A 25,867-nucleotide genomic window follows, 5' to 3' on the forward strand; every position below is an offset into this window, starting at 1 on the left:
GGACGCCCCTTCCAGGACGTTGGAAGGCGAGGCCTGACAACCGGGTGGCCAGTGGCTCAAGGTGTCCCAGCCACGTCAGGGCTCTTTTGGAGCCTCTTTTTCCTCTACTTACTTGTCTTGCCCAGGCCCTCAGAGAAGGGAAGCCTGGTGTCTCAGCCCTGCGCTCGCCCAGGGCTCTGAGCTCAGCAGAGGTGTGGGCACCAAGCGTCACTGGTGCCTGGGAGCAGCTGAGTCTCCGCTGCGCTGGAGGGAGGGTCTCTCTTGCTGGTGTCGTCCTGTCATTTTCATCATCAGCCTTTCATGCCGAACTAGACAAACAAGGTCACATCCAGATATCTGAGGCTCGTTTTCTCCTTTCTGTCTGAGGACTAGGGAGAACCGACTTCCCTTTCACAGGCGGGTTTCCCACAGCCTTGAACAAGCATCCCGGTGCTTTGCCACAGCGTGCGAAGGCTTGGGCATCAAAAACCGGTCTTTTGAGCAGAAAGGAATCCAAAAAGAAAAACTTTTTTAAAAATTCAAACTCCAGCTCCACCCACTTACTGGCTGAGTTACCTTGGGCGGGTTAGTCTGCCCTCTGGGTCTCAGTTTCCTCCTCCCCAGTGAGATGGGAGGAATGATGGTACCTACCTCATAGGGAGTTGTGTCCATCAAGCAGGGCCTGGCACGTGATGAGGGCCGTGTGAGCTTATCCTTAATGATAATAATAATAAAGTACGTTAAGACTCCCTCTCGCCCCCCCTCTGCCCACACTTCTACCCTGTGTGTCGAGGCTCCAGGCAGTGCAGCTGCCCATCGCCTGCCAGGCCAGGCGTCCTCCCCGCCTGCACCCACAGCGCTCTTTCCTGGTCTCTCTCTGGCAGGGCAGTGGAGCCGATGACCGGAGGAGGACCCTGACGCCACTGGCCCTGAGATACAGCATCCTCAGCGAGTCCACATTGGGTACCAACCTCTCTGTGACTCTCTGTGCTCACTCCCTTCCCGGGGGCGGTGAGGGAGGCAGCGTCCCCTCACCCCGACGGGAGCTCCGAGCTGACACCATTGGCTCAGCCCTTGGCTGGGGTCTCCACTGACCCTCGCAGGCCCAGCCAGCAATCGGGTGGACATGGAGCGGGCCCCGAGCCCCTCTGAGGTCCCTCGCCCACGCCTGTTGGCTCTGTGTCCCGCCAAGGCTACTAAATGGAACGCGATGCTTCCCCCCAGGTGTCCTCAGCGGCGCAGACCGGGCTGACATGAAGATGGCTATTATATCAGAGCACCTGGGCCTCAGCTGGGCCGGTGAGTGGGGCAATTGGGGCAGAAGAGCACTTTGCCTGTCTACACCTACCTCTGCACCTCCTCTCCGCTAAAGGGCAGCTGGTGAAGGCGTTTCTAAACCTCTTCCCACCGCCGGTGTGCCCCTGATCTGGGATTGTCGCCATGGTTTACCAATAGAGGGGGGCTCCCTCCCTCCCCCACTTCTCTCTGGTTTTCCTTTTTAGAAACTCAACTGCAGACGTTACAGGAGACCTTAGCACGGATCCAGGCTGCCCATTTTACAGATGGGGAGGCTGAGACCTAGCTAACTGGGGGGACTTCAGTTGTGCAGTGAGTTAGTGACAGGGCCCTGCAAAGCCAGCAAACCAAGAACACACACAAGCAAACAAGAAACGCGCGTCCCGCCTGCCTGCCACCGCCCCGGCCCCGCACATGCGCGTCCCGCCTGCCTGCCACCGCCCCGGCCCCGCACATGCGCGTCCCGCCTGCCTGCCACCGCCCCGGCCCCGCACATGCGAGTCCCGCCTGCCTGCCACCGCCCCGGCCCCGTACATGCGCGTCCCGCCTGCCTGCCCACCGCCCCGGCCCCGCACATGCGCGTCCCGCCTGCCTGCCACCGCCCCGGCCCCGCACACGCCGCCGCCCCACAGGCTGGCGTGGCTGAGGGAAGGGAGGGAAGAAGATCGAGTCTGGACGTTGTTCATTTGTCATCCTGGCCGTGGCTGAAGTCATACACGAGTCCCGTCCACCATGAGGGGAGACCTGACTCAACTGAGGCGGTGACAGCTCAGGCTGCGTCCTACTCAGTCGCAGGCCCTGTGACTCAATCCCCACTTTCCTGTGAGATTTTGGATGAACAGGCCCCCTTCACTCAGCCACCTGCAGAGAGGGCTTCAGACAAGCTCGGAAAACTTAGCAGTAACTTCCTGGAAGGCGGCGTGGCGGAGCTCACAATAGAAGTTGAGACTGCTCCTCCTTTAAGCCTGAAAAGCACATCTGCTGCTGCTTGGTTTTGTGTGTGTTTGTGTGTGTGGCATGTATGTGGTGTGTGTGAGAGATGTGGTATGTGTGGTGTGTATGTGTGTGTGGCTTGTGTGTTGTGTGTGGGTGTGCGTATGTGATGCATGTGGTGTGTGTGAGTGTGTGTATGTGTGGTGTGTGTGTGGTGTGTGTGAGTGTATGTGTGGTGTGTGTGTGGTGTGTGTGTGTGTATGTGTGGTGTGTGTGTGTGGTGTGTGTGTGTGGTGTGTGTGTGGTGTGTGTGAGTGTGTGTGTGTGTGTGGGTGGGTGTGTGGAGGGGGTACATGCGTATGCTGATTCTCACCATCAGTTTCCCCTCTGGTCTTCCTCATCCTTGAAATGAGACTCTGATGCTGTTCTCTCATCTAAAGCACCTGAGAGAAATAACAATAAAAATCACGGGAGGGGAAGAGCTAGCATTCTGTATTGCCTTGCATTTAGATGGGAAATTGTATTTTCATTTTAAATGTGAATAACGCCTTTCCGGGAAGAAACGTAAACACAGTAATGCATTTCCATTATAACTGCTTCTCCCGGGAAAGGCAGTGGCATGCAGCGCAGACCCCAGCACCGAGGGAGTCAGTGGGTCCGTCCCTCTCCCGCTGTGGCCCCAGCCTGTCCTGTGACCTTGGATAAGTGGCTCAGTCTCATTCATTCAATACCTATTTACTCTCCTGGGCACATGCCTCCTCCTGGCTCGTTCCCGGGGGATACAACAGTGTAAGTGTCAGCATTTCACCAGGTATTCCTTGGGAAGAAGGAATACCGAATCCAGAGGGAGACTGCTCTTTATCTCCTGGTCCCTGCCGGGCGCCCCACTCCACGCGCGGGCTCGGGGGCCGGGGCTGGGCTCTGGCTGGGCTCACACCCGGTCTTGGTTCTTTGTGCGCAGAGCTGGCCCGCGAGCTGCAGTTCAGCGTGGATGACATCAACAGGATCCGCGTGGAGAACCCCAACTCCTTGCTGGAGCAGAGCGTGGCCTTGTTGAACCTCTGGGTCATCCGTGAAGGCCAAGATGCAAAGAGTCAGTACCAATGGGCTGGGGAGCCTTCTCTCCCCAAAGCCTGTGCCAGGACCTCTTCTCACCAAGTAGTTCTCCCTCCAAATTCCCTGGGTGGTGTTGGCCTTTGGAACCAATCTCTTCTGCACACTCTGTCTCACACATACATACACGCACAGTCACGCACACATGCACCCCTCAGGATCCCTGGTCTTCTGGGCAAGGCTGCCGGGAGGGGATTTTGGAGAGTCTTGGCCGTGATCTCTTCCCATCCTCAGAATGAGTTCACAGCGCACCAGGACCCCTAGAAGACAGACAGCATCTGTGTAGGGTGTGTGCCTTCCGGTTGAATTTCTCAAACAAATGAGGATTGTCCCCTCGGGACAGAGCCCAGTGAGGAGTCACCCCTTGGATGGAGTTCTTCTTCCAGGATTTTCTCCAACGGGGTTGGGAAGATTTGTCTCACTCTTTTCAGCCCCTCCTCCACCCCATTCCCGCATACAAAGCGCTAAGAGGAAATTGAGTGTTTACGTTTGCATGGCAAATCAGCTGGCAAGGACCAAGGATTTCCAGAAGACAGAATCCAATCATTCTCACTCATCTTCTTGTAGTATTCCTCTTAGGTTACAAAAAAACACTTCCCATGCCTTGAAATTCGCCGCTGTTAGGGTCTGGAAAAGATCGGTTAAAGGATAACAAAACACAGGTCTACCTCACTTTACGGCGCTTCGCAGATACTGTGTTTTTTTCCCAATCAAATTCAGCAGGTCTGTTCCAACAGCATTTGCTCACTTCGTGTCTGTCACATTTGGGTAATTCTCTCAGTATTTCAAAACTTCTCATTATGATTGCGTTTGTTACGCTGATCTGTTACCAGTGATGCTTATATGACTATTAAGACTCACTGAAGGCTCAGAGGACAGTTAGCGTTTTTTAGCCATAAAATATTTTAAAGGTATGGTAGATGCCTTGTCTTTCTAGACAGAATGCTACTGCACACTTAATAGACTAGAGTGTAGTGTAAGCATAACTTTTATATGCACTGGGAAAACAACAACATTCGTGTTCTCGCTTTACCGCGATTTTGGCTTTATTGCGTGGGCCGGACGGGAACCGCAGTGTCCCCAGATCTGCCGTCTTCTCCAAAGAGGTAGTTTGCTTTGACTTCGACAAAAGCGGGGGCCTGCAATCCCCCTCCTCGCAGTCTTCCCCCCACCCCACCAGAGTTCAGAGCCGGGCGTCCCGCGCGCCCTGCGATGGGTAGCGGTCCCCCCAGCGCCCTCCTTCCTCCCCTCTGCCCGCAGTGGAGAACCTGTACGCGGCCCTGCGGCACATCGACCGCGGCGAGATCGTGAACATGCTGGAGGGCTCGGGCAGGCAGGGCCGCAACCTGAAGCCCGACCGCCGGCCCACGGACCGGGACTACTCGTCGTCCCCCTCCCAGATGAATGGTGAGTGTCTCCTGGACGAAGGGGCCGAGCCGCCGCCTCCTGACCCTCCCTGGAACCTTCTCTCCCGGTGACCGGAGGTCAGTCTCTCTCTGGACGGGCGGTGGTGAACGCAGAGGTGGTGGGGGGCGCCCGGGGCCCGGGCAGGACGGGAGGAGCCGAGGCCCCGCTCAACGCCCCGCGTGCCGCACGCCCCCCAGCTCTGCGCATGCGCGCACCCATCGACCCAGTCGGTGGGGAGACGCAAGGGCGCTAGGTTCTGGCGCAGGTCCCATGGGGACCAGCCAGGGGGCGTCCTGAAGCCCTATTGCCGCCCCTTCTCTGAGACTAAGCGGGATCTTTTCTTCAGCCCGGTCTCTGCTTTTCTCTCCCTTTTTTCTCGCCCCATCTCTTTCCCCTGACTCGTTTTGATGTGGTTCGTTATGCCAAGAAGCCCCCATGTGACCGGGCCCCGGGGGGTCCTGACCTTTGCCCCCAGCACCCACCCCTGCGGCCTTTGAGGACACCTTCCTTTTAGCAGGGGAAGCGGCCAAGTGAGGAGCAGGGCCGGGACCCCCACTGCCCCTCCATCTCTGTCGCTGACCAGGGGTGCAGAAGCAGGGCGGAGGCCCTACCCTGCAGTGGGAGCCGGGAGGCTGGCTTCTATCCCCTTTCCGCCTGACTCCACTGCTGAGTCATCAGCCTCTTCTCTAAAATCAGCAAGTTGGATTAGAGAGAGGCTCCTCACAGGCCTTGAAAAGCAATATGGTTCTGTGAACCGGCTTCCATGAGGCCGGCACATGCCCCATCCCGCAGCTGCGTCGCTGTCCTCCCCCAGCTCCTAGGTCACCAGCCTTCCCGGCCACGCGCACGTGCGCGTGCTGTGTGGGCCCCTGTGGCGGGGGTCTTGTGAGTGGAAGGTGGGGACAGGGGCCCTGTCCAGGGGGATGCTGTGCCCCTGACACTGGTGACTCTCCCACATCCTGTGTCTCCTGAAACATGCCATCCAGGGCCCCTGGGCACAGGGCTCATCTGTTGACTGCGTGCTGTGGCCTTTCTCTTCTGCCTCTGACCTCACCTGGCCTGCAAGTCCGCTCTCTCCCCCACTGCCTGTCTCCACTGTCTCACCTGGGCCAGGTGTTCAGGGGCCCTCAGCCTCCACTGATGCATGTCACCAAGGGCCCCCGGCCTGACGCTGGGGCGCCCTCGCTGCCTGCTGGGACCTGTGTGCCCTCAGGGCTGTTCCCATGGAGGAGGCTTGCTCCTCAGACCCAGCGTTGAGGGCTCCCAGGCTGGCCCTCTCCCCGCTCTTGGGGGACTAGGCGGACACAGCAGGGACTGCTAAGTGACCAACTCCCTTTCACTAGGAGCGAGGGAAGGGGGCTGATTGCTGCAAACTGGGAGAAGTCAAGTGACAGAACACTTCTCCCTTTTTTACGTGATAACCGGTGACTTGGTTGGGTTTCTTAACATCCCCAGAGCTGTTTCAATCAAGTCAGCTCAAGTTTTGGGGGTTTTGTCCCCCAGTTCTACGGACACCAGGCCCATAAAATTACATGAGTATAAACAAGGCAGTTACAACAATCAAAAATCTGTCAAGACGATAGAGCCCATGTCAAGTGTTCTTATCACAATAAAAAAACTGTTCAAAAGGGCAGTTACGGACCCAGGCGTTTATGAATGTCTCCGCTGGCCTCAGGATTCCAGTTGGGCCTGGAGACTCTCATCTAACGCCTGAGCAGAGTCCGACCCCCCGTGGGCCTGGGTCCTGTGCTCTGTGACTGTGGAAAGGCTGTGCAGTTGGTCAGCTCACTTGGCAAGTATTTTCTGAACACCTGCCACATGCCAGGGGCTGTTCTAAGCGGGGCAGATAAGTCAGTTCTCAAACAGACAAAAAGAAAGAAAGAAAGAAAAGTCCCAAACTCTGCCTTCATGGAGCTTACCTTTTGTGTAGAGAGGCAAACAAAAATATAATATGTTAAGTGAATTGTATAATGCACTAGCAAGTAGATGCTGGGAAAAAACAGACTCAAGCAAGGGGGATCAGAGTGCTGGGCTTGGGGAAGTAAATAGTGGGGTGGGAGTGGGTAGCATCTGAACAAAGGCTGGAGGGAGAGGAGGGAGAGAGCACCATACAAGCGTCCCGGGCAGTGGCCCTGAGCGGGCGTGCCTGGTGCATCCGCAGAACAGTGAGGGGCCAGAGGGGAGGAAGAAAGGGCAGGGGCAGCAGGAGGGCGGCTCTTCCAGGCCTTCCTGAGGACACTGGTTTTGCTGGGAGAGTGATGGAGAGCCGCTGGAGGTTTGGAGCAGAGGGGTCACAAGGTCTAACAAGTTTACAAGGGATCCTCCCCTGCTTTGGTTGCAGACGTCACACTCTGAATGCTTCTGTGCTTCCTGGCTGCTCTGTCGCCTGTCAGCCCTTCTGAACCCCCTCGTCCAGCAGGTGTCCCGGCAAACGCAGGCCGTGTGCCCTGTGTGCACGCTCCCCCAGGCCGGAGCAGACGCTCAGAAGCAGACGCCCGCTTGGTCCATCCTGCCTTTCTGGGCACCAGAGCTGGCTTCTGTGTATTTTTCCTGCCTTCTTTGCAGTCCCAGGAAGACCATCCCACATGTGGGTGCCCTTCTGGCCCGGAGAGAAGGAGCAGGAGGGATCAGAGGTGGAAGGACAGGGGGACAGCAGCCTCCTGCGCTTCCTCTGGCTTTCTGTCCTGGGCCGGCCCAGGCCTCTGCGCCGATGGCCACGGTGGCACCTTGCCTCCTCTGTGCTTTACCTCGTTCTCTGCTCGTCTCAGCCTCCCTGTGGGCACTCGAGGCAGTGACTGGTTGCTCTGTGGTGTCAGGAAGATAGGAACCTGAGGTCTCTTGTCCTTCCTTCCTGGCTCTTCTTGCTGTGTTTGCCTGGACTGGCCAGAGCAGAAGGGGCTTTAAGTCAAAAAGCCAGTTTGCTTCTCTTGCACAGGAGGGAACTACCCCAGGCCCTTGGAATAAACATGAAAAAAAAATTGCCCGTGGAGCGAAAAAAAAGCATGTTCCTAAAAATAAAACAGATTTCTCATGTAAAAGGAAAAAATGGACATCTCACATCCTGTTTGGTCAACTCCATTTGGTGTGATGAGTTGGACACAATGTCTACTTGGAAATACAGTATGTCTCATTTCTACGGACTCTTAGTGAACACAGCTAGTGAAGTGCGGCTCCTGCCTGAGTTAGGGTTGTCTGTCCACCCTTGTCTGGTTTGCTGCTGACATCAAACTAGTCGGGGCAGCGTTAGGCCTAGGTTAACAGAGACCCAGTGTGACAGCCCAGATGAGGGGAGGCTGGGGGGCGGGCCACTGCTGGACGGCTCTGCTCCAAAGCTGTGTGTTTGGTTGCCTGTTACCTGATTTCCCCAAAAGGCAACCCCAGAGAGGAGAGCTCTAGACTGAGGGATGGGCTGGTGACCCAGGTATGGCAGGGCCACGTGAGACTGCCAGAGAGACAGGCACTTCTGGAGCTCAACCCAGGGGACTCAGCAAACCTTCCTGTGCTGTGGTCCACCCCAGACCGTGTGAGATGGCCCTCGCTGAGCATGGCCCCTATGAGCAGTAATCCCCACTCCACTGAGTATGGACACCTACAGCCCCAGATCCACGCTTCGGGGGTGAGAGTGGGGTCAGCGGGGTCTTCTGGAGACTGAGAGGGAGCAGGGGGCGTAGCCCCTAAACACTGCGACCAGGGGAGGGCCTCCAGGACAAAACACAAGGCAGAAAGAAGTCCTGGGGGAGGGTTGCACAAGTTCTTTTCATGGACACATTTTTGCTTGGGTGAAATTCCATTCACACGAACCCCAGGAAGTTTCAAGGCGGAAAAGTCACCAAGAATGAGCCTCGGGTGTTCTGTGACCAGCAGAGTTACCCTCTCCCAGCCTTTATGAAGTCTTACTGAGATTCCCAGGAGTGAACGTGTTTATCCGGCCGTATCTGAGGGACTGTCTGTGATGCATCCACTTCTGGCCAAGATGAGGCAACAGGGACTGAATATACGCTCCTGCCTGAAACAAGCAAAAAACGGACAAATTATATGAAACAACGGTTTTCGAGACATTGGACATCAGGCAGCAAAGGACAGTGATCTATGAGACATGGAAAATAAATGAGGTGAACCCTACAGTTGCCTAGATCACTGCCTCGAAAGAGTTTCTAAGTCATGGCAGAAGGAAGAGAAATCCAAGAAGACTCCCTGGTTCAGGAGAAGTCGCTGGGAATCCAAGGAGACCAGGGCAGCTAGAGTTCCCTAGAGAGACAGCTGCACACAGAGAGAGCTCTGGAGACCTCCAGAAGGTTCCCCACAAGTTTTGGTTGAATATTAATCATCTGTTCCCAATAGGCAGACTGACCGTTCACAGACACTGCATAGGGAGCACAGAATGGTCCTGTCTCAGAAATGGAGCGTGATTAGCCCTAGGTTGATCAATGCTCCTACCTCATAAACCTTGAAAGCAAAACTCAAAAGGATCAAACTGTTTCCAAGGAACTCAACTACATAACAGAACAAAGTTCAAGAATTATTATAGGGATACACAAATACCCAGCACCCAACTAGATAAAAGTCACAACATCCAATTAAAGATTACCAGACATACATACAAAGAGGCAGGGAAACACAACCCATAATAAGGAGAAAAGTCAATCAACTGAAACTGACGCAGATATTAGAATTAGCAGACAAGAATGGTAAAACAGTTAATAACTATTTCAGATGTTTAAAAAGTGAAGTAGAGACTTGGAAGATTTTTTTTTTTTTTGACTGTGTTGGGTCTTCATTGCTGTGCATGGGCTTTCTCTAGTTGCGGCGAGCGGGGGCTACTCTTTGTTGCGGTGCGCAGGCTTCTCATTGTGGTGGCTTCTCTTGTTGTGGAGCACGGGGTCTAGGCTCGTGGGCTTCAGTAGTTGTGACACACGGGCTCAGTAGTTGTGGCTCACGGGCTCTAGAGCGCAAGCTCTGTAGTTGTGGCGCATGGGCTTAGTTGCTCCGTGGCATGTGGGATCTTCCCAGACCAGGGCTCGAACCCGTGCCCCCTGCATTGGCAGGTGGATTCTTAACCACTGTGCCACCAGGGAAGCCCTGGAAGATATTTTTTAAAGACCCAAACCAATCTCCTAGAGATGAAACTATAAGGTATAGGATGAATGAAGTACACTGAATGGGATTAGACATTACAGAAGAAGGGAACTTGGCAACATAGCAATAGAAACTCCAAAATGAAACACAGGAAGAAAAAAAAAGCATCAGTGAGCTGTGGGGAAATCAAGTGACCTAATATTTGTGAAATTAGAGTTTCCAGCAGAGAAGGGGGCTGAAAATGTATTTGAAGAATTAATGGCCCAGAATTTTACAATTTGACAAAAACCGTAAGTACACATATCCAAGAAGTTCAGTTAACTGCATGAAACATGGAAGCTACTATGCCAAGGCACATTTTAAACAAATTGGTAGAACCTGTGACAGAGAAAGGTTTAAAAGTAGCCAGAGGAAAAAAGCAAGACCTGTTATATACAAGGGGATAAAGATAAGGATTACATAAGATTTCTCATAGGAACAATGGAAGTAAGACAGTGGAACAATATCTTTAAAGTAGAACACATCTTGAAAGAAACACATCTCTAAAGTAACGTAGACTCCTATATCCAGCAAAAATAACTTCCAAAAACGAAGGCAAATGAAGACTTTTCCATATGCACAAAACCTGAAAATTCATCACCAGGAGGTGACTGCTACAAGAAAAGTTTAAAAACAAAATCCTTGAGGCCGAAGAGAAACGACAGCAACAGAAATACAGCTCTACGCGAAGGAATGAACTGCCCAAAATGCTAACCATAAGAACAAATACATAATTTTCTTGTTATTTAAATCTCTTTAAAAGATAACTGTTTAAACAAAAATAACAATATAATGTTGGGTTTCTAGCATGTGTAAAAGTAAAATATATTACAACAATGGTACAAAAGTCAAAAAATTTGAGAGAGAAATATGGAAGTATATTATTGTAAGGTTCTTATACTATATGCCAAGCGTTATACAACATCACTTAAAAGTAGACTGTGATAGTTTAAGGATGTATACTAAAAGTCCTAAAGTAACTACTAAAATCATCAAAGAATTATAGCTAATAAGCAATCAAAATAGATAAAGTGGAAAATTTCAATTAATCCAAAAGAGGAAAAAGAGAACAGATGGGACGAAAGTAGAAATTAGCAAATGAGAGGTTTAAACCTAACCATATTAATAATCTCATTAAATGTAAATGACCTAAGTAACCCACATTAAAATGCAGAGATAGGGACTTCCCTGGTGGCACAGTGGTTAAGAATCCTCCTGCCAATGCAGGGGACACGGGTTCGATCTGTGGTCCGGGAAGATCCCACATGCCACGGAGCAACTAAGCCCGTGAACCACAACTACTGAGCCCACGCGCCACAACTACTGAAGCCCATGCACCTAGAGCCCATGCTCCGCAGCAAGAGAAGCCACCGCGATGAGAAGCCCGCGCAAAGCAACGAAGAGTAGCCCCCACTCACTGCAACTAGAGAAAGCCTGAGCACAGCAACGAAGACCCAAATGCAGCCAAAATTAATTAATTAATTAATTAAAGAAAAAAAGGCAGAGATAGACTGGATATAAAGGTAAATTTCAAATATATACTGCCTATAAGTAATGCCTTTCAAATATAAAAACACAAATCCCTTAAAAGTAAAAAGATGAGTAAATATAAACTGTGCTAACACTAATCAAAAGAAAACTGAAGTGGCTATATTAATATCAGACAAGTAGATTTCAGAACAAATAATATTACCAGGGATAAAGACAATAATTTCATAATAATAAGTAGTTCATCTAGAGGGCATCACAATCTTTAAATGTTTATGCACCAGTACTATAGCTATAAATACATGAAACAAAAACAGAAAAGCACAATGAGAAATAGACAAAACCACAGCTACAGTGGGAGATTTCAATACTCCATCTTGATAATTGATAGAGCAAGTAGAAAAATGAGTAACCATATAGAAGATTTGACAACACTGTCCTTCGTCTTGACCTAATTGACATTAGGAATTGGAAAATGTAGAACATTCCACCCAATAACAGAATACACATTCTTTTCAATTGCCCCAGAACAAACCAATATAGACCATGTTATAGACTATAAAGTAAGTCTCAATAAATATAAAAGAATTCAAGTCATTCAAAGTATGTTCTCTGACCACAGTGAAATTAAATTACAAGTCAATAACTGAAAGCTAAATGGGAAATCTCAAACATATGGAAACTAAATCATACACTTCTAAATAACCCATGGGTCAAAGAAGAGAGCAAAAGAGAAATTAGTATTTTGAATCAAGATATCAAAATGTATGGTATGCCAGTAAAGCAGTATTAGGGAGAAATTCATAGCACTAAATGTCCACATTAAAAAAGAGAAAAGTTCTCAAGTCAGTGACCTCCGCTTTATAACATCTTAAGATATTTGAAAAAGAAGAGCAAATTAAACCCAAAGTAAACAAGGGAGATAATAAAGATCAGAGCGGAAATCAATGAAGTTGAAAACAGAAAACACTAGGGAAAATCCATAAAACCAAAGGCTGGTTCTTTGAAATGATCAATAAATTGATAAGCATCCAGCCAGACTGAGAGAGGCAACATCACTAAAGACTGAAGAAAGCTATAATTCGAAAAGATACCTGCACCCCAATGTTCACTGCAGCACTATTCACAATAGCCAGGACATGGAAGCAACCTAAGTGTCCATTGACAGACGAATGGATAAGGAAGATGTGGTACATATATACAATGGAATATTACTCAGCCATAAAAAATGAAATAATGCCATTTGCAGCAACATGGATGGACCTAGAGATTATCATACAAAGTGAAGTGAGTCAGAAAGAGAAAGACGGGGTTTCTTTGGTGGCACATTGGTTAAGAATCCACCTGCCAATGCAGAGGACACGCGTTCGAGCCCTGGTCCGGGAAGATCCCACATGCCACAGAGCAACGAAGCCCATGCACCACAACTACTGAGCCTGTGCTCTAGAGCCCGTGAGCCACAACTACTGAGCCTGCACGCCACAACTACTGAAGCCCACGCACCTAGAGCCCGTGCTCTGCAACAAGAGAAGCCACTGCAATGAGAAGCCCGCGCACGGCAACGGAGAGTAGCCCCCGCTCACCGCAACTAGAGAAAGCCCGCACACAGCAACGAAGACCCAATGCAGCCAATAAATAAATAAATAAATTTATTTAAAAAAAGAGAAAGACAAATACCATATGATACAACTTATATGTGGAATCTAATATGACACAAATGAACGTATCTATGAAACGGAAACAGATTCACAGACATAGAGAACAGACTTGTGGTTGCCAAGGGGGAGGGAGGGTGGGGGAAGGGTGGATGGGAGGCTGGGATTAGTAGATGCAAACTATTATGTATAGAATGGATAAACAACAAGGTCCTACTGTATAGCACAGGGAACTATATTCAATATCCTGTGATAAACCATGATAGAAAAAAACTATGAAAAAGAATGTATATTTATGTATAACTGAATCGCTTTGCTGTACAGTAGAAATTAACACAACATTGTAAATCAACTATACTTCAATAAAATAAATTTTAAAAAAAACCAATATTCCCACCAAGAAAACTCCAAGCCTAGAGGACTTAAGTGGTGAATGCTACCAGACATTTAAGGAAGAAATAACTCGTTAAGAAAATTGTAAAGGACATAATGCTTCCCAACTCATTCTATGAGGCCAGCATTACATTTTTGGTGAAAAAAAAGAAAGCCATTACAGGAAAACTACAGACCAATATCCTTCATGAACATTCATGCAAAAATCTCTAAACTAAATTTTAGCAAATCAAATCCAACACTATATAAAAGTGCATCATGACCAAGTGGGGTTTATCCAAGGAATGCAAAATGGTTGAATATTCTAAAATAAATCAGTATCTGGTTCTGCATGTAAGGAGCTTGGATGTCACCACTCCATGCTAACAACAAGTAAAAAGCTACACGGTTTGAAAAATCAGTAACTCTTCTAGGGTCTGTAAGAGAAGTGAGGACTTAGGGCAAATCGCTGTCCCCCAAATTGGAGAGTCTGATAGCAGAGCCCTAAAAGGGCACCTACAAAAAACCTGAAGCTAGCATTACACTTAATGGTGAAAGACCGAGTGCTTTCCCTCTAAGTGCAGTAACAAGCCAATGATGTCTGCTCCCCTGGCTTCTGTTCAACCTTGTCCTAAAGGTGCTGCCGGTACAATAAGGCAAGTAAGAGAAATAAAAGGCAGCCAGATTGGAGAGGAAGAAGTAAACTGTCTTTGTTCACAGACAACATGATATATATAAAAATCCAATGGAATCTAAAAAATGAGTTTGGTAAGGTTGCAGGATACAATTTCAGTATATTAAAAAAATCAATTGAATTCTATATACTAGGAATGAACAAGTGGAAATTGAAATTGAAAAAAGAATACCCTTTAAGATAGCACTGAAAAAAATTGAAACACTTGGAGCTGAATCTGATAAAAGATGTGAAAGACACACATTGAAAACTACAAAATGTTGCCCAGAGGAATTTTAAAAGACCTAAATAAATGTAGAGATACACCCCTGTTCATGGGTCAGAAGACTCGATACTTTGTCAGTTCTCCCTGAAACAATCTATATATTTGATGCAACCCCAGTCAAAATCCCAGTAGGCTTTTCTGTGGAAAGTGACAAAGTGTTTCTAAAATTCATATGGAAAAGACCTAGAACATCCAAAACAGCTTTGAAAAAGAACAAAGTTGGAGGACTTACACTGACTTCAAAATTTATTACAAAGCTACAGTGATCAATACGGTGTGGTATTGCCATAAAGACAGATAAGTCAATGGAACACAATAGAATCCAAAAATAATAAAACTACACATATAGGAAAAACTGATCTTCAGCAAAGGTGCAAAGGCAATTCAGTGGATAATCTGTACAATATGTGTGCTGGAACACTTGGATATTCATATGCAGAAATGAACTGGGATTCACACCTTACATCACATACAAAAATTACCACAAAATGGATCATAGATTAAATGTAAAACCTGTGACTATAAAAATTCTTGGTTAAACATAAGAGAAAACCTTAGAGATCTTGGATAAGGCAAATATTTCTTAGGTGCAACACCAGAAGTACAATCCATAAAAGAACAAATGGATAAGTTGGACTTCATCAAAATTTAAAACTTCTGCACTTTAAAATGCACTGTTTAAAAAAATGAAGAAGAAAAAGAAGCTACTGATTGGGAGAAAGTATTGGCTAATAATCATCTGATATAGGACTTGTATCCACAATACATAAAGAACTCTCAAAACTCAATAATAAGAAAACAACCCAAGTTTTAGAGTGAGCAAAAGACTTGAACTTAACCCAGAAGATAGACAAATAGCAAATAAGAACACAAAAAGATGCTCAGCATCATTAGTCATCAGAGAAATACAAATTAAAACTATAAGTAGATACGCTACACATCTATAAGAAGAGCTAGAACAAAAAACGAAAAAAACGAAAAACATACCAAGTGTTGAGGATGTGGAGGAACTGGGAGCCCATGCGCTGCTCGTGGGGATGTAAATGGGACAATCACTTTGGAAAAACTTTGGTTGTTTCTTAAAAAGTTAAACATATACCTACAGTGTGATCTAGACATTCAGCAATAACAATGGATGAATTATCAATACATGCAACAACATGGATGAAATTAGGCTGAGTGAAAAAAAAAACAGACAAAAAAGATTCCATTTATATACAATTCTGGCAAATGCAGCTCCTGTATAGTGAGAGAATGCAGATTAGTGGTTACCTGGGAGTGGGTGGCAGAATGAAGGAGTACAAAGGATCCCGAGGAAACCTCTCAGGGATGATGAATGGCCCTTCTCTTCACGGTGGTGATGCTTTCATGGGTGTTTCCCTGTATCAGAAATGATCAGATTATCTACTTTAAATATGTGGATTTATTGTATGCCAACTATACCTCCATGAAGCTATCTTTAAAATATATTAATGGCAAAATCTAGTGAAAGGACCACTCTCACTGTGTTCCTTAAGCAAGTTGCTCAATCTCTAGTTTCCTAATCTATAAAGTAGGAATAATGTTGTCGTGACAATTAAAAATAACATGTTGGATATATTTCATATGAAAGAGAGCTCAATTAGTAATGGTAATAATAGAATAATGCTTTCAAGAAGAAAAAAAATTATGTGATTCTTAAATGCTCTGCTCGCAGATATCTGGAGAGATTTCTGTAGAGGGTTGGAAGGCCATTTGCCCTGGTTTCCCAGTTAGGTCACAGTTTCACGTGCAGTGACTTGGTGTTACTGTCGTGGGAAGATCTGACCCACCCATTTCCCCCCCCACCCTCCTCTCTTTGTCCCTCCTAGTTTGGCCAGAGCTGGAGGGGTCCCTTGGTCCCTGTCACTGCACAGCCCTACCCCCAGCCAGCCCCCCGGCCATGGTCTGTTTCTCGTTCTCCTAATTTTGGAATCTGGAACCACGCAGCCTTGTAGAGATCAGTCAGGAGGAAAACTCTCCGGAAAGATTACAAGGCAGAATGAATGTCAAGCACGTGGCCTGGTTGCCGGCACCTTGAACACCTGTAATCGTTGGCAATTTCGGTTTCACTGCATATGGGCTAGGTCATCGGTTCTGGCTCCCGTGTCCCCCTCACATCTGAAAGCTCTGCAGTGGGACAGCATAGACAGGTTCCCTGTTCTTGGAGTTGACAGTCATGCGAACCAGGACAGGCTCAAAGATGGGGGAATCCAAGGTGAGCTGGAGTCGTTGGGAAAACGTTGTGAAAGAAAGAGGACAAAGAGAACCTGTTGTGTGTGTCTGTGTGTGTTTATAATCCCCAGCCCTTTAGCATGTATGGTGCCTGGCATGGAAGCAGACCTCATTTCATATTTTCTGGTTGAAGAAGTGAGTGAAGGAGGACAGCTGAGTTCTATCAGAAGCAGAGAAGCTGGAGGACAGGAGCTGAGGCTCAGCTGGGAGTGACGAGGGCCCGTCTGGCCAGGAGAGAGGTTAAGCCAGATGCAGGGGTGGGGAGCAGTGAGGGCTGAATGGCAGGATGAAGATTGCAGACACTGGGTTAGGGGCCTCTCGGGACATGGCAGGAAGGTCCCTGGAGACCCTGCAGGGGCAGCCCCACCCATGCCCAGGGTCCCCTTCGGCTCTGCTGGATCTTCAGAGGTTGTGGGCACACACCTGCTCCCGGGTCCCCAGACAGGCTGGGCCAAGTGGAGAATCTTGCCTTCTAGGCCCCCCTCAGACTGGCGCCTGCTCCGAAGGGGAGGCAGAGGCCCTCTTCCCCTGCTGCAGGGACCGCCCCCCCCAAGCTGGAGGAGAGCAGAGGCCCCACCCAAGGGAACCCCGACCAGAACACGCACACTGATCCCACTCTTAAACCTGCTGCCCCCTCAGCATCCTGGTCTGCACACCAGACCCAACCGGGAGACTATCACCGACTCGTGTCCGAGCCCGTCCCCGGGGAACAGGCTTGGGAACAGGCTCTGCTGACCACAGGGCTGCACGGTAGGGGCCTGGGCCCGCTGGCTCCCTTCCCCTGGGTCACAGCTGACCTGGCGGGATCGGCAGGCAGAGTTCTGAGGAAACAGCATTGTGCCCGGGACCTCGTGCGCCCTGAGGACACTCCCTCGTGCCACTTTGGCTCATTCACAGTTCTGGGAACCCATACACTGCTTGCGGCTAAGCGACTTCATCCCAAACCGAGCGGTTTCCCGTTTGACCAGCGCACCGAGGTCTGTGGATACTCGGTGTGCTCGCCAGCCCCGCCAGGGCTCGGTCAGCGACCCTGGCTCTGGGGCTGCCCCTCCCTTGGAGGTGCATTCCTAACAGAGCCCCCAAGGGCTGTGCCCAAGGGACGCTGGTGCAAAGAGACAGCAGCCCTGCCTTCCGCGCAGTGGGGCTTTCACCTGATTGCGGACGGCTCGAGCTCCAGCCTCTGGATCAAGACGTCTTGATCCCCGCTCTGGACTGGAAGAGAAAGCATTCCAACCTCTTCTCTTTGCGTCCAGCAAAGGAGCCCCCTCCCCGCCCTCACCCCTGGCTGCCCCCTCTTCCTCAGCCCCCAGAGCCTTGTTCTCTTGCCCGGGTGCCTGGGCAGAAGCCACAAGGCTTGGGGAGGCCCGCACCGCCGGAATGCGCATGCGCGTCAGTGGCCGTGCCTGTGCGCGCGTGACCGGCACGTGAGCAGGCGTGATGGAAGGTCACAGCTGGAGCATGTCGCCCTCTGTCTGCCCATCCAGGTTACTCCTCGCTGCAGGACGAGCTGCTGTCCCCCGCCTCCCTGCACTACGCGCTCCCCTCTCCGCTGCGCGCAGACCAGTACTGGAACGAGGTGGCCGTCCTAGACGCCATCCCCTTGGCGGGCACGGAGCATGACGCCATGCTGGAGGTGTCTGACATGCAGGTGTGGTCCGCGGGCCTCACGCCCTCGTTGGTCACTGCTGAGGACTCCTCTCTGGAGTGCAGCAAGGCCGAGGACTCGGACGCCACCGGCCACGAGTGGAAGCTGGAGGGGGCGCTCTCCGAGGGACCCCAGGGCCCCATGCTGGGCTCTCTGGACCTCGTGGAGGACGACACAGTGGATTCAGATGCCGCAAATGGCCTTATCGATTTGCTTGACCAGGAGGAAGGTCAGAGGTCAGAAGAGAAGCTGCCAGGTCATGAGAGGCAGGAGGACTCGACAGGTGCAGGGCAGGGCTCAGGGAATGAAGTGTCTCTTGTTTCAGGCCAGCAGAGGGTACAAGCCCACATCACAGAATCCCACACCGTGAGTCGGGTGATGGACTCCAGCCAGGACAGGTAAGGGCTGGGCCGCCGTGCGGGATGCCTTTCACCGTCCTGGGCTTCCGGCAGCGAGTACAGAGGGAACTCGGGCGCCGCTGTCCCCCGACGCTGTGTTCTAAACACACTGGCGCAAATAAGTTCAGTAAGGCGCCAGCTCGCCTCTGAAGCTGCCCAGCCCGCGCTCAGGCCTCTGTCTTGTGAGAGTGGAGCTGTGTCTGCAAAGGCCAGTCTCTCCCCCAGAACCACCCCCCACCCCACCCCCCTCGCCAGCCCCATCTTTTGGCCAGCAGGAGAGAGGCTGAGGGTGTTGGGAGAGGGGAGAGCATCCCTGGGAGAGAGATTGTAAGGCTGGGAGAAGCCACGTCCCTGAAGTACAGCTGAGCTGGGTGCTCTGGGCCCCTGTCGCTGTTGTGTGTTGATTGCTGAAATCAAACCGTATTTGGAAACCTAGAAGCACCAGGGCCCAGGGAAGCTATGTGTGCAGTCACACAGCCTGCGTGTGACAGAGCTGATAAGGCTGCCCTTTCTACTTACACCCTTTTGAAGGAGTGAGGCCAGCGGGCTTATCAGGGGCAGGACAGAGCTTCAGCTGTTGAAGATGGTTATTCTCCTGGGTAGCTCCTTACCACCCTTCCTGCGATGAGAAGGCCTGTGATGACAGGTCCAGCAGCAGGATGCCCGTTGGCAGTGCAGGCAGATGGCCTGATGCCCCTCTGAGACACAGAGTCCCCAGGCCACGTGCATGCAGTGGACATCTGCCACACTCCAGCACTGGGCTGAGTGCAGAGTGGGGCTTGGAGCGAGAGAGACAGACAGTGACAGGTATCGCCTTGGCCTCCGGGGCTGGCACAGGAAGGGAGGGGCAAAGGCCCTTTCCTCTGTGTTGCTTTGCTGCCTGAATTTTCCTAAAGCAAGGAGATAGTTCCTGTGCTCCCAGAAGGCTGTGGCCACCCAGGGAGCTCAGATCCAGCCAGGCCGTGGGAAATCTATTCTCCTTTCCTCCTCCCACCCGCATCCTCCTCCCAGAAGCCCGGGCAGACGGCCCTTCCCCAGGCTCCACTCGGTGTGGCCCGCATCCCCCAGCAGGAGGGAAAGCAAAGTCGCTTAGGAGACAAGACAGCAAGGATTCATTTAGTGTCCCAAACGAATCCTTCGACGCTTCGGGAAAATCGGGCACACTGAGCCGTGAGGATTCAAGTGAAATCCCACCTTCCAACCGCTGGCGATGGCCGTTCACTCAGCAAGCACTGATTGGATGTTCCCATGTGCCGCCCACTGCACCACTGTGACAGCAGGGTCCCTAGACAGGGACCAGAGGCCTGGGGGCCAGGCCTCAGAACGTTACAGGATGGCTCTGTGACCTGGGTCAGCTCTCCCATGGGGACAGATGAATTTCACTCACTCAACAGTGTGTATTGAATGCCTACTGTGCGCCAGGCCCCTGTATGAAGTGCCTCGGAGCATGGCTGTGGCATTGAGCAAAGCAGATAGTCTCTACGTGCAAGACGTTTATGTTCTAGTGGGGAGACTGACGATAAAAACAGATAAAGTAAATGGAGTTAAAAGTAATTAAAAGAGAGATGCTAATTAATGCTAAGTGCTAAACAGAAGAATAAAGCAGGGAAGGGGGTGGTTGAAATCATGGACGGGGCGGGCAGGGACACCTGAGAGTGACTCGCGGGAAAGACATAAAGGAATTCAGGTGATGAACAACGTGAACGCCTGAGCGGAGCCAGCAGAAGGCCCAGCCAGGGCAGAGGCCTCGGAGCAGCGTGCGGCCCGCACAGTCGAGGGGCAGCGAGAAGGTGCCTGTGCCTAGAGCAGGGTGATCACGGGAGCTGAGGTCAGGGAAGTGATGGGGCCGGACATGTCAGGCCTCGGGGTCCTGGAAAGACTGGCATTTCCTGGGTGGGATGGAGAACCATTGGAGGGTTTTGAGCCGAGGAACGAGGTGATCTGGCCACGGCCGGCCACAGCCAAGGGTAGAGGCAGGAAGATGAGCTGGAAGCAGGAGTCGATGGTGACGTGGACTGAGATGGTGGCAGTTTGGTGGCCAGGAGTGGTCGTGTTCAGGGTGTGTTTTTGAAAGTTGAACCAAAAGGGTTTCCTGGCAAATAAGATATAGAGTGTGAGAGAAAGAAGGACGTCCAAGACGACACGGGTGTCCTTGGCCTGACACCTGGAGGGACGAGGTTGCCATCTACTGCAGTGGGAGGATGGCTGGAACATGTCCGGGGAGAAGACCCTAAGTGTGAACTTGGCTGGGCTGCCCATGCGATGCCCATCAGAAACCCCAAGGACAGACGTCGAGGAGGCAGTTGGACACGCACACCTGCAGTTCAAGGAAGAGATGCTGGGGACCCACATCTGGGGTTAAGGCCACGGCTTGAATGAGCTTGTGGAGCACGTGGGTGTAGACAGAGAAGAACTGAGTCTGGGGCCTTCCAGGGTCAGAAGCCAGGGAAATTAGGAGGATCTCGCAAAGGATGCTGAGAAGGAACGGCCAGAGAGGGAGGGGAAAACAGGCACATGTGTCCCGGAGGCCGTGGAGGAGCCTGCTTCAAGGGGGAGGGGTGATCATTTTGCCAGCTGAGCCCAGGCGTGAGGACCGTGCGGTGGGAGTGACCTGAGGGGCTGGAGGGTGGTGGGTGGGATGACGGGCGTGGGGACCCCGATGACTGGACCGTGAGCCACGTGCCTCGGGAGCCCAGAGCGTGGAGCCATCCATTCACAGGGTGGGGCCCAGCGCCACCGGTGTCCGTGGCCCTCTCCACCGGGACAGCAAGGATGGCCCACGCGGGCCTCTCTGGACAGGGCAGTCGCTGTGCGATAGCTCATGCTCTCCCGACCTCCAGTGGGCAGTACAGGATCCGTCCTGGATGGGCCAGGGCTCTGGAGGGGGAGGGTCTCTGAGAGCGGAGACTGGGGGTGACTGGTGTCCTCGGTCTCTTCCTGGGCCCCAGACTGCAGGACTGGGATGCGGAAGGCTCCATCGTCTCCTATCTGCAAGAGGCCACACAAGGCTCCTGGGGGGAGGAGGCCCTGCAAGGCCCACACTCGTTCCAGAGAACCGTCAGCAGGTCTTGGGAGCACGAAGAGGTCCTGGGCTCTGCAGCGGAGCGCGCACACACGGAGCAGCCCGAGGCCGGCAGGGACTGGAGACCACAGGGCCCCAGCGAGTGGATGCAGGAGGCTGTCAGCACCTTCTCCCACCACGTACAGGTGAGAGCCCGCGGGGAGCCGCCACTGATGCTCCAGCCAGAGGGCCAGGCCTGGGGCAGCTGCTCACTTGCTCAGGCCCCTAGCCGGGCGTGTTTTCCAGCTTTAAAAATCGTGGCAGTGGCTTATCTTTTTCTGTTTCCACGTGTCTGCCTCCTTGATCCCTGAGAGGGAGGGGAGAGGCTCACCTTGATGAGACTTCCAGGCACCTCCCCTCCACTGCCCTCCAGATGCCCAGGGTCACAGGGTCAGAGGTTGGCTTTGCAGGGCCATTGCCAAAGCCATAGTTTTTTGTTTTTTGGGTTTTTTTCTGCGGTACGCGGGCCTCTCACTGTTGTGGCCTCTCCCGTTGCAGAGCACAGGCTCCAGACACGTAGGCTCAGCCGCCGTGGTTCACGGGCCCAGCCGCTCTGCGGCATGTGGGACCTTCCCGGACCGGGGCACGAACCTGTGTCCCCTGCATCGGCAGGCGGACTCTCAACCACTGCGCCACCAGGGAAGCCCCAAAGCCGTAGTTTTGTTTGCTTTCTTTTTCCGTCGTGGTTTAGGAAGAAGGGCTTAGCACCAGAGACCTGGAGGCCAGGCTAACTCGGGTCCCACCGTGTCTGTAGGGACGAGGACCAGCCACTGTCCCGCCCCAGGTTCCCTTGTGTAAACGAGGTAGAGAAGGATTGTCGCCAGGGTTCACTGGGGACTCCTTGCCCGTGCGGGTGGGCTCCCTGGGTGGAACAGGCTGGGACCGAGGGCGCGATCCCAGCACAGGCTCCAGCTGCCTGCACCCTCCGCCCTCCTGGCCTCCCTTCAGTCCTCCTTACTTATTTATTTTATTTATTTGCTTTTATCTTCACTCCCCATTCCCATAGACATCATTTTAATGTGGTTTTGGCAACAAGTTTTACTATGAAAGATTGCAAATAGATACCAAACCAGACAGAACAGTCTGTCACCTTTGCGCGCACGCAGTGCCCAGGCGCTGCCACTGCCTGCTGGCGGCCCCCTGGTTTCATCGCCCCACCCCCACCCCCGAGGGGTCCCCCCACGTTATCTTGACGTTAATCCCAGACATCTTACGAACGTGTCTTTTTAATTCGTGCGTTTTTATAAAGTTCGCGTCGCTGCTCTGTGCACGTGTGGCTTTAACGCGTACGTAACAATGTGCTCCGCCCTCCCTGGCTTCTTCTCTTCGGTCAGCATTGGTTCCTCACCCTCCCTCCCCTCCACTGCCCTCTCCTCCCCTCCCCTCGCTCCTGTCCAAGCCCGAGCCTCGAAGGCACCTCTGAGGACCCCAGGACCAGGCGGGCTCCACGATGACCTGGGCTGCTGGCTGCCACGCGCTGCCAGGAATTAAACAGGGTGGTACTTAGAAGGCGTCCCTGCCGAGTCCGCACCACCGACGGCTGGGCGGCTGCACCCATTTTTTAACCCCAGGCCACCCCGTGCGTTCTTGGCCGAGGGGCTGTTCCACGGGACCCTCTGCTGCCTCTCCCGGTAGTGAGCGCTTGTCCCATAGCACAGATGGCCCCACTCCAGGTCTGTGCCCCCGCCCCCCGCCCGGAGTCCCGGGGAAGGAGCGTCTCTGCGGTTGGCTTTGGTGAGGGGAGGCCTGGAGAGGAAGCAGGACCACCCCAGGGGACCGCGAGAGAAACCCTCTAGGTCATTTGGCCCAACTGCCTCATTTACAAATGGGGAAACTGAGGCCCAGGAGAGTCTGGGACCTCCTGACCCCCAGTCCCAGTGAGCCAGCACCTCCCTGCCTAGGGCGGATGGGAGGGTAGGTGAGCTGTTTCCTAGTCATCTGCCAGGGCTTCAGGGGATGATAACGAGCCCTGTTTAAGGTGACCGTTTGCAGAGCACCTGTTTGCTAGGATTTCCAGTGAGTCTCAAAAAACATGGGGTCGGGGAGTGGGGTATAACTGGGGACCTGAACCTGCAAGGCAGCCAGTCCCTCTCTGCGGCCCTGGTGGGCAGCATCTGACCTTGAACTCCTAGGCTGGGCTCAGACCCAGGGCTCTCGTGCCCCCTTGCACGTGTGGCTTCTGTGTCCCAGGTGCTCTCTTGTGGAGATGAGGCAGGATTGTGCCGGGGTCGGAGCTGGAAATGTGACCCTCATTTTCTTACTCTTTCACGTAGCAAGTTATCGACCTCTCTGTGCCTCCGTTTCCTTTGTGTGAGATGGGAAAATCAGAGATGCGATGGGGGGTGCTGCAGGCATAACCGTTAGTGTGTGAAACGCACACAGAGCCCCTCCTGGGCAGCGGGCTGCGTGGGGTGTTTGCTGTCACCACCCCTAGCGGTGGGCTCACAAACTGTGCGACCCCCCGGCTCTCTCAGAACGGGAGGAGAGCTCCTGAACCCGCCCCTGTTTGACCGCCGGGGAAACCGAGGCCCAGAGAAGGCGCCCCGCTTCCCTGAGCCCCTCAGCGGGAAGCCGCAGGGTCAGTGTGCCGGGTCCAGTTCCCGGTTCTTTCTGCCACGCCGGCTGCAGGCCAGAGAGGAACGGCCTGATCCCAGGAGGGGAATTCCTTTCAGCCGCAGCTGCTGGGCTGCATTAGGGAGTCAGCTCTGCAAAGCTGAGTTTAATGAGCATGGTTCCTGCCCTGGTGTCGACAGCCCAGCCTGGGAAGAGCCTTTAAGGACAGGCCTTAAATAGACACACCAGTGACATGCTTGCATTTGGGGTTGCTGTGCCGCGTAAGCGGGGACCGAGGCCAGAGGGGCTGATGGAGTTGCACGGGCTCCCAGGCCCCTCCCTGGACGCCTGCACTCCCAGAGCTGGGCCTGAGCAAATCACTCACCAGGGGCTATTTTTGAAACAAACCCTGCACCCTCCAGGGTGTTAGCCGGCCCCATCCCGTGAGCGAGCGGGGTGACATCATTCTGATCATGGCAGTAGCAGCCCAGGGACACACAGCAGTAGCCACGTTCTGGAGACATCTTATTTTCCCAAGTCCGAATGGGACAGTTTTCCTGGGCAGAGCTGCCTCTAGCTGTCACAGGGCCACCGGCTCTCAGGGCTGGTGTCGCACACGGTGACATTAACACGCGCCTCCAGCGCCCAGGACATGCACACCTGCCTGCTTCCTTCTAGCCCTGCCGGACAGCCCAGCAGCTGGCTTGGGAGCTAAAATTACTGGAGCCTGACGTCACCCGGGCCGAGGGCAGAGCTGGGCTCTCAGCAGGAGGGCACTCTGGCGGCAGTTCCACTAGGGGCCCTGCCGCCTCCCTCGCGGGGAGAAAATGGAGGGTGTCCCAGGGGGCCTCCAGAGTCCCAGAGGAGAATGAGAGGCTGGCCCCCCTGGCTGCGCAGGCCCCGGAGGGCCAGACTGGTGAGGAGGTGACGATGTGGACCTTCATCACCCAGCTGCTGGTCACCCTGGTGCTGCTGGGCTTCTTTCTGGTCAGCTGCCAGAACGTGATGCACATCGTCCGGGGCTCCCTGTGCTTTGTGCTGAAGCACATCCACCAGGAGCTGGACAAGGAGCTGGGGGAGAGCGAGGGCCTGAGCGACGACGAGGAGACCATCTCCACCAGGGTGGTCCGGCGCCGGGTCCTCCTGAAGGTAACCCAGGCGGGGGCAGCGCCGGGATGTGCGGGACGCTGGTGAGGACGCCTGCTGGAAGAGGCCGGGCGGGCCTCGGGTGGAACGTGCGGGGCCGGAGCTGGGCGGCATTCCCTTCCCGGCCCACCCCCGACTCCCCGACGCGGCAGAGGAGGCTCGGCTCCGGGACTTAGGAAGCCGGTCCCCTCCTGCTTCTGTCCGCAGCCAGCCCAGTGAGGCAGCAAGTCACCCTCTGGGCAAAGGCGTCTGGGGCAGGGGGTTCTTTCCTGTCAAGAGCCGTTGGAGTAGAAATCGGGGGCCTCCCTCCGTCTCCGTAAATCCCGCATAATCGCCCCTGTTGTGCCCACCCCCGCTGCCGGGGCAGCGCTCCTGGGAGCCCAGGGCTCCCTCCTGTCCTGGGCCCAGGACCCCCCGGGGTGCCCCTCATGCAGAGCCTGGTTTGGCGGCGAGTTGCAGTTTCCTGCCAGGATGGGGACTTGTGGGACTGTGGC

The 25,867-nt window shown here is 52.9% G+C and overlaps 1 protein-coding gene across 14 annotated transcripts in view; it reads left to right on the forward strand.

Annotated features, from left to right (window-relative positions):
* Nucleotides 1–25,867, forward strand: part of ANK1 (ankyrin 1) — a 211,331-nt gene that overhangs the window by 177,534 nt on the left and 7,930 nt on the right. For 9 of the 14 annotated variants that reach the window (XM_012538780.3, XM_033415392.2, XM_033415393.2 and 6 more), the window contains 6 exons: nt 864–942; nt 1,204–1,278; nt 3,170–3,301; nt 4,582–4,728; nt 18,055–18,613; nt 21,562–21,820. In XM_012538780.3, the coding sequence (XP_012394234.1) occupies nt 864–942; nt 1,204–1,278; nt 3,170–3,301; nt 4,582–4,728; nt 18,055–18,613; nt 21,562–21,820 (1,251 nt within the window). Of the gene's footprint in view, nt 1–863; nt 943–1,203; nt 1,279–3,169; nt 3,302–4,581; nt 4,729–7,069; nt 10,787–18,054; nt 18,614–21,561; nt 21,821–23,731; nt 25,377–25,867 lie in introns of those variants that run through there. The other 5 variants (XM_049704179.1, XM_049704180.1, XM_012538782.3 and 2 more) reach the window with 5 other exon arrangements.

The sequence above is a fragment of the Orcinus orca genome, chromosome 21, assembly GCF_937001465.1.
Source record: "Orcinus orca chromosome 21, mOrcOrc1.1, whole genome shotgun sequence".
NCBI classification, from domain to species: Eukaryota; Metazoa; Chordata; class Mammalia; order Artiodactyla; family Delphinidae; genus Orcinus; species Orcinus orca.